At 40.3% G+C, this 9,103-nt stretch overlaps 1 protein-coding gene across 1 annotated transcript; it reads left to right on the forward strand.

Annotated features, from left to right (window-relative positions):
• Window positions 1–3,141: 3,141 nt before the first annotated feature.
• Window positions 3,142–8,528, forward strand: LOC125371715. Its single transcript, XM_048390416.1, has 3 exons — window positions 3,142–3,240; window positions 4,696–4,875; window positions 7,831–8,528. The coding sequence occupies exons 1-3, from the start codon at window positions 3,168–3,170 to the stop codon at window positions 8,526–8,528; spliced, it is 951 nt and encodes a 316-aa protein (XP_048246373.1). The 5' UTR covers window positions 3,142–3,167.
• The last annotated feature ends 575 nt before the right edge of the window (window positions 8,529–9,103 follow it).

Genomic DNA, 9,103 nt, shown 5'->3' on the forward strand with positions numbered 1-9,103 from the left:
AGATCGAATGGTCAGACTCGCTGACCTGGTTGAGGCCTGTCATCGTATCACAATTGCATTGGTCGATTTTCACGCTGTCCGTCATTGGATCGCTGGTCCAGACTCGATCACTGTGCAATCGCAGTCATAAAATAATGAGTAGCCACCTGCTATATGTCACTTGATAAATTTATCTGGGTCGATGTGGACAAATGCCTCCCTCATCGAACATGTTTTTGTCGGACCTGTTTTGTATTCAGTACAACATCAGGCTCTCGCTTTCCCTTTGGGCAGTTTCTGACCAGGCCCCGTTTCATAAAGCTATGCTAGCGCTAAGGTGATCGTTACTCCCATACTTTAACATGGGCCTTAGACAGTCGCAGCACTAAGGTCGCTTTGTGCAACTGAGCCCTGTTGTTCTGCGTTTCATGTCGGTTGTACCGATGTTTACTCTCTTATACCGAAATACAGGTATCTTGTCACATGGTACAGGTGTATTGTATAATGGAACAGGTGTGTTGTAGCATGGTATTATTTGTTTAACGCCGCATTCACAATAGTACAGCTGCATGACGTCGATCTGTAAATAATCTTGTCTGGACCAGACAATTCCGTGTCTGACATCATGAGCATCGATCTAAGCACTTGGATTACGATGACATGCAGCACCCAAGTAGTGTAGTGCACGTGTGTTGTGTTGTAGTGCACGTGTGCTGTATTGTAATACATGTACATATATGTTGCATTGTACAAGAGGTGTGCCGTACTGTGGTACAGGTATATTGTGTTGTAGTAGATGTGTCTTGTATCTTGGAACATATTTATCATATATAGGTATGTTGTATGATAGTACACGTGTTGTATTGTGGTCCAGGTGTGTTGTACCGTGGTACAGGTGTTTTATAGTGACATATATGTCGTGGGACAGGTGTACTGTGTTATGGTACATGTGTCCTTTACAGTTGTACATATATGTGTATCGTGGTACGTGTAAGTTGTATTGTAGTACAGGTGTGTTGTATTATAGACTCTCAAAAACGAAATGAAATATAAATATAGCAAACATATCAACTATTTTATTGACGACATGTGTTGGAGTGAACAACAGTTATGGCACCTGCCACGCAGGTGGTCTAAAATGTTTGTAAGCTGGTGACTTTGATATTGACCAGAAAGAGAGCTGTTATCATTTTGTTTCCTCGAAGTAAATATATTTGTTGTCAATGTTTAACTTTATCTCGTCACGGCATGGCTGAGATATTGCCGATGTGACGTTGAATCTTAACTCACTCACTCACTCACTCACTTAATCAATAAATGATTGATAATTGATGGATAATTAATAAACATCATTTAATTTGAGCAAAGAGTGATGGTTTGTGGGATGTCTGAGACTTTTTAAGTATCATTCCGTCTCTTTATGACTAAAATATAAATTATAACTCCCTGATGGTCACTTTACATATTCGTGGATCACGAAGATACATGTTGCATGGTTCTGTCGTTATTTACGAAGTGTGATCATGTTGTTTCCTATTACAAATGATTATTTATTTGACACATGTATGTGATTGTAGTGCATGTAGCTTGATGACTTTGGTTGAACATATATAAAGAAGCTACCAGCCCAAGGAATGCCATCAGACTGCATTCCTGTCACCGCATATCATGCATGTTGGGACACATCACAAACTCTAGCTTTACCGTCCGATAGTGATATGTTATGGCGATTTAGTCAGGTGTGATATATGTCGCTGTTATGAACACTATCATGTTTTCAACTTACTCGTTACTGACGTTCTAGATTGCTTCACTGTTGAACATGGCGGCGGCCATATCAGGCGGTCTATTGCGTTGAACCTCTTTCGTGATATCAAAGTTATTTCATGTGTATTGAACACTCTGGCTGTTAATAGATTGTTCATGTGTTCATTTTGTTGAATCATTGTGTTTGAAGCCATGAATGTGTTCAGAGACATAATGTAATATATGTTTACTTTATCTATTGAGTTTAGTGTTTGTGTTCATGTAGATATGAGGTTGTTCAAATATAAACGACAAAATCCTTTCGATCGCCACACGAAATCTCGATTGTCGATTGTACGATTCCATCTATTTCATGAGCATGTGTTAATGAATCACTATCAAATAGTGATGATATCAGGTGTTCGGGAAACGGTGAGGTTATCCAGAAAGGAACAGGGATATATGATTTCAGGTTTCATTTTAGCTGGTGAAACATGGGATTTGGCAAAAACAAGTACGTTTCACGAAGTATATTTCTCCATTATATCGCACGATATGACTTACATACCCTATAATTTGAGATGTTGAAGTTGTATATATTAATGCAATTCAGAAAATGTTTCCTACATAACTCTCGTGTGTTTAACCCAATGTATTTTCATAGGAATATTGCTATATGATAGTTGTTGTATTTTAGTTATACCACTAATTCGAAGCTACATTACTTCCTGGTGTTGTGTCTCTGAAATGTCAGATATGGAATGCCATTCCGGAGGCCTTTCTTTAACGTGTAGTGGCCTCACTTAGGCAAAGGTGTAAGGCCTCAATCAATGTACAAGGTGGACACAGTCGCTATTGACTATCTGGACCTGCCTCTGAACCTCTCGTGTGACATGATTCATTTTGCATATGACAGGAGCCTTCTTCATCTTGACTGTTGCTTGCTACCGCATCTTCAGGCATTGTTCTTTCCATATGGTATAATTCCATCCAAGACAGTAATTTGTTTTGACCAATTCTCTTTGTTTTTGCTTTTGAGTATATTATGTCCTATATATTATAGTGAGTGAGTTTGGTTTTACGCCGCTTTTAGCAATATTCCAGCAATATCACGGCGGGGGACACCAGAAATGGGCTTCACACATTGTACCCATGTCGGGATTCGAACCCGGGTCTTCGGCGTGACGAGCGAACGCTTTAACCACCCGACCGCCCCCCTTTATATTATATCACAATAGTGGTGAATTTAAGATGGACACCTTCGATAGTAAGAAACATATTATATTTTTTTTTATTTTTTTTTTTATATTAACACAGAAATATATTTTGCCAGACTAGTGATTACTCTATAAAATGTCACAAACTGCATTTATGTGTTTTACCGACAAGGTTTATGTTTTCAGCCATTGGAAAGACTCGAAGAACAAACTAAACAAAACGACATGGCCCACGCTGACCTGAAGGAAACTTTTGAAAAGGAAAGAACTGAAAAGCAGAATGAGGATAATGAGGCTCGTAAGCTGACAGTTAGATTTTCTATTTCAAATCAAGGTTTTATTTGCAAGTTGGAATATACCTATGCTGACAGAGTTTATGATGACACATGCTACGGTGCTGGCTACCTATGGACGGTATATAAGCATTGACCACATGGTCGTCGTAATACAACTGGACAAGTGTGGAATGTGCCGTTAAGCAACAAAGCAACAAACACACACACATTGACCACATAATGTATTGACTTTAGATATAATTAGTTTCAACATATTTACTGTTACTAATGCTATGTAAAGTCGGGGTTTTATCTTTGTAATTTGCACATTGTAGCTATGAATGAAAACAAAGTTTAACTCACAGTTTGAGATTGATTAGGTAGTACGTACAGTCGAACCTCGTTATCTCGAACCACATCATCTCGAATGTACAGATATCTCGAACCTATTCTCCATTCCAAACCGCCTCAATATATTCATAGATATAAATTTACCTGCTTATCTAGAATTCGAGATATAAATACACAGTGTTATCTCGAACTAACTATAGAATTGTGTACCTTTATCTTGAAGTTGGCATTTGCCACATTAACAGTTTTGAGCAATTTAAACCAATTGTTCAAAAAATTATGTACTTATATTGTAATTCAATTGTAATGGACATCACTTCCTGAAAAAGCCACGAGGAAAAACATGACATCACTTCCTGAAAAAGCCACTTTACGCTAGTCACAATATCCAAGATGTGAAGAAACATGCTTGAGCTAAGAGGAGGACTTTGTTGTTTGTGGGCATATTAAATAGTGACTGTTGCTATGCCTAATAACATACATGTTATCAACGAGGAAGTCCAGCATTTCCCGTATTGTTTTCTCGGTAAACTTCAGATGGTATTTGCTTTCATTTTTGACAAATTGCCCTGAACCTCTGAATATAGGTACTTAGCTGTTTCTGATCACCATGTTTTGTATCAAAAGCCCATGAATCAAGGAATGAAATTTGTCCTTAAGTTTGTCACGTTGGATAGTGAGGTACAAAGTTGATAAAATAATAATGTTTGGAACGACAGAATGGAACTTGGTTCTTTTCTGAGATTGCATAAAGTCAAGCAAAACCTTTGGATTTTTAAGAATCCATATGGTATTAATTCCACTTGTCACAAACACTTTCTGTGAATATAAATAAAGTCCTTCCTTGATTGTATTGATTGGAGGATTATGGTTATTGTGTTCCAATTGTTTGTCATGAGCATCAATCCCCGCATTTAAATACAATGACATGCATCAATCAAGTTAGCGATCATGACCACCCGATCCTTTTGTCGCCTCCAGCAGAGAAATCGGCCCTGCTAGGTTGGAGATAATGGGGTCCGACTGAATGTGTTTTTGTAAGTTTGAAGAGACAAATCATGAAGAAGTTGGTTCAAATAAAATGGTTAGCAAGAATCTTGACACTTCACATGCCGTCCATACTTCAGCAGTGTCAACAAAAGACAACGAGGAGCCCAACGCTGTCACTGGTGTACTGCAAAAGAAATCTGATGACAATCTCAAGAAGAAGCTTCCAGAGGATGACACAGACCAGAAAGCTGTGGAAGATGTTGCCGACAAATTTGCTGGCCTCGCCGTGGATACAGATTCACAGTCTACTTTACAAGGTAAATACAATCAAAAACGTGTAAATTCAAAAGAATACTCAGGGCACATTGACTAGTACCTCATTCGACATAAGAGGGTTGCTTAAATGTCTCAATCAACTTAATTGATGATGCATACACATAATACAGCATTTAATCCCGAGAGGGGTCGGGTAGCCTAGTGGTTAAAGCGGTCGCTCATCACGTCACGCAGAAGACCAGGTTCGATTCCCGACATAGGTACAATGTGTGAAGCCCATTTCTGGTTTCCCCCGCCATGATATTGCTGGAATATTGCTAAAAGCGGCGTAAAATCAAACTCACTCACTCGCTATTCCCCACATATTGTTGTAGCACTGATCCACACAGTGTGATAGACTCAAGAGTCTTATGAGAATATAAATTGAAAAGAGACCATTATTTACTACTAAATAATGGATCTATACTTCTCTACATGTCTCTCCTGAGAGAACAAGACACCAACACGATAATATGAATAATTTTAAATTAAGTATTGCTGGAATCATAAGTATAATATTTCTTCTATGAACCCATATACACATATACACACGGAAAAAAGAGATTGTGCTCGTTTATAAAGCTCACTAAAAATATATATTTATTCTGAAATTTTATAACGTAACTTTCACTCCATATTCATGAATACATCTCCTCGACTTTAAGGCATGTACATGCGTTTCTAATACTCACACACGTGTTTTCCTTTTTATGTAAACAGCACACAATGATTGTTTTACTGTCAGGTGCTCCTGAAACACTTGTGTTTAACTGTAAATAATGCTCATACAATGTCACGGCTTGCTGAAAATCAACGTCAACGCGCCGTGGTTATGCTGCAAACAGCAATGGCACAAACAGAATTTTCCAAACATTTTAATGTTTATTGAAGTGCAAGATCATCTCTTGGGAGACGTTATCTACAGCAAGACAACACTCATGACTTGCCACGGGCCGTTCGTCCACGTGTGACGTCACGTCAACAAGACAACCATATTATGTTCGTGTATCTATGGAATCGATACTAAACTGCTACATTAACTTTTTGGACACATTTATTGGCAGAACATATGCAACCAGTAGAGGGACCACAACACCCGGCCCCAATGTCCCGCGATACGACCAATTTTGCTCGCACGTCTCCGTCAGGCACGCCTTGCTTGGTGTAGACAGCATCTGGGGTTCAGGAGACAAGATAGGGACAGTATACTGCTCACGTATAAGTCCAGGTTTCATCTGGACATCTCTGATGGGGTCTCCAGGCTTCCAGCAGAACGTTTGGGCGAAGCTTGCGTTACTGAACGTCGTCATTTTGGGGTTGAAGTGTAATGGTATGGGGTGGCATCAAAACTCATAGTAGAACACATCTCATCATTGTCAATTTGTAAAGCGTACGCTACCTGGACGACCCTTCAAATGCAGGGAAGTAACGTCAGTGTGCAGTGGATAATGCCCACCTACACGTTGCACGTGTTGAAACAGACGTTTGGAGGTAACATAACATTGCTGTACTGCCATGGCCGACAGTTTCACCAAACCTCTCTCCCCATAGAACATGTCCGGGATGAGATAGAGCGATGCCTCACACAGGACCAGAGCCAGCCGGTAACGCTAGCTCAGATGGTCCAATCTTTGAATGACAATTAGAACCTGTCACAGGCTGCCTGGTGCCTCGCCTGCGTCAATGCAAATGGTGGTTACGCCCAATATTGGCATTGTTAATTGAGTTCTTCACCATCCCTTTTTTTGAGCGTACCACTGTCCCCTGTTACCTGGTATGGGTTTTGCGAATTATTTTTTTATGATGAAACATTGATCAGACTAATGACCATATATACTGAACAGCATTGAAAACGCACCGCCATGAAAATGGATGTATTTTTATCCGGGCTTAAGTCATATGACAATATATAAGTGAATGAGTAATATACGAAGTTCTGGACGAAGCATGAAGAAGAACAGCTCGTCAAAACACATTTCTATTTTTTTTGTGAGCGAAATCGCCAAAATCGCCTGACACAAGAAATGCCAAGATTAACAGCAGAGGGCATGCTTCAAGTTGGTACGTCAAGTAGAGTCGTTGCACAACGGTTTCAATGCCATCATTCAACAGTCCTCGGGCTACTGAGCAGATACCAGTAGACAAGAACCACCAGAGAGGAAGTGTCATGGTGTGGGGCGGCATCAGTCATAACCATCGAACAGAGCTCCATGTTTGTCGTGGAAGAGTTAATGCCCTTTACTACAGGAATAACATATTGGCAAATCACGTCATCCCTTTCTTTCATCAGCACCAGGATATGCACACCTTCGAGCAAGATAATGCAAGAGCGCACACATCACGTGTTTCAACACAGCACGTGTTTCAACACAGTACCTAGCGAACAATAATGTGCCTAGCGAACAATAATGTGCCTCTGCTTCCATGGCCAGCCCTGTCACCCGATCTATCGCCATTTGAACATCTATGGGATTACCTGGGTCAACGCCTCTCACGTCGTCCGCAAGTACAGAACCTGAGAGAACTTGAAGGTACACTACGTCAAGAATGGAATGCCCCAGATCACTATTCGCAGACTTATTTGATCAATGAGAAGACGTTGCATGGTCTGTGTTGCTGTCAATGGTGGACATACCAGATATTGACTTTTCATTTTAACCCTATGTGTCTTCCTTACACTGATGACGTAATTGTAATTACTGTGTGGTATTCCTGTTTCCTTTGTCGTCTTTCTTAATAATCCGTCTATGTCTGTTTTAATCAAAATCGGTCATTGCTCAAGTTGTTTTTGTAATATTTCAAGATTTATTGCTGGTGCCTTTTCAATGCTGTACAGTATATTATGTTGTTATTTTCAATAACATAACATTTACACCACTTTATATGAATCACAGTTACTTTTTGTCGCTAGTATATATTGTTGGCTCCAACGGTTCTCTTTGATACATGTGTTTCAGCTACACCGCCCAGTCCGGATCGCGTACCAGCTGTCCCTCCTCAGGATTCTGTGCCTATTGTGCCCAATGCATTGGTCGTGAATGCGCGATCCCTACGCAAAAACAAGTCGTTCCTACAGCGTCGTCTTGATGATGATCTCAACTGGGCGCACGTCATTCTGGTGTCCGAAACTTGGTACAAGGATAAACATACCGACATTGAAAGAAGCATAAATAGGTATAATGGTTTCTTTGAAGATCGAAAGGAAGAGTTAACAAGGAAGGGTAAAGGAGGGGGTGCGGCGATCTATCTCTCAGCTGCAGATTGTTCAGAAGCAAAGTATGTGTACAAAGAATCCTATCCTCATAGCGAGGCTGTAGGGGTCACCTTCGTGTTCAGAGGCGTGGTATGGTTGGCGGTGTGTATTTACAGTGTATCCATAACATGGGAAGATGAAGAGGAACGAACGAATTGGAACAACAAATTCATTCAGTCGGTACTTGCCAGCGAAGGACCTAGAGGCATAGATTTGGAACAGACCATTATAGCCGGTGGAGACCTGAATCACAGTAAAGTGACATTGCCTGGTTTCACCAACTACGTAACAACCAGAACTCGGGAAGACGCCATCCTCGACCTACTCTACACCAATCTCGCCAGGGGTTGGGATTTTGTGAAGACCGTACACACATACAGATCTCGGATCATTTCATTGTGAGGGCTTTCTCTCTAAAATCTTATATTAAAACAGTGAACGAGCGTGTAACGACAATATACATGGAAGTCGGCAAAATGTTATGCGAACAACAAGACAAAATCACTCAGCTTCATGATGATAATAGAGTACTCCATCAACAGATCAGTGCGATGAGAGACCGACTTGATGCCTTCGAATCTCGGAACAAGGCGGAATAACCTTCTGTTCCATGGACTTCAGGAAGATAAGAACGGATCATTGCAAACTTCGGAGCGTAAAGTTCGAGAGTTCGAGGAAAAATTGGATATCACTGAAGCAGACGATATAGTTATCACATGAGCTCATCGATTACGCAGTGGGAAGCAAACCCCGAACGAGACAATCATAAATATTTATAACAATCATTACCTACTACTTGCTGGATATTTCAATGCAAGGATGCATACATTTCTGGATTATATCCCAGCTGATGATCTCAACTTCATCCAGGAGAACAGTGATGACTATCGAACTGATGGGTTCGATATTCCCCGTAAAACAAAGGATAACACTCTATACAACAGTTTTGGTGTCAAACTAGCAGAATTATCTTGCAC

Source organism: Haliotis rufescens, unplaced genomic scaffold, assembly GCF_023055435.1.
Source record: "Haliotis rufescens isolate VD_foot unplaced genomic scaffold, xgHalRufe1.0.p SCAF_9, whole genome shotgun sequence".
Lineage (NCBI taxonomy): Eukaryota > Metazoa > Mollusca > Gastropoda > Lepetellida > Haliotidae > Haliotis > Haliotis rufescens.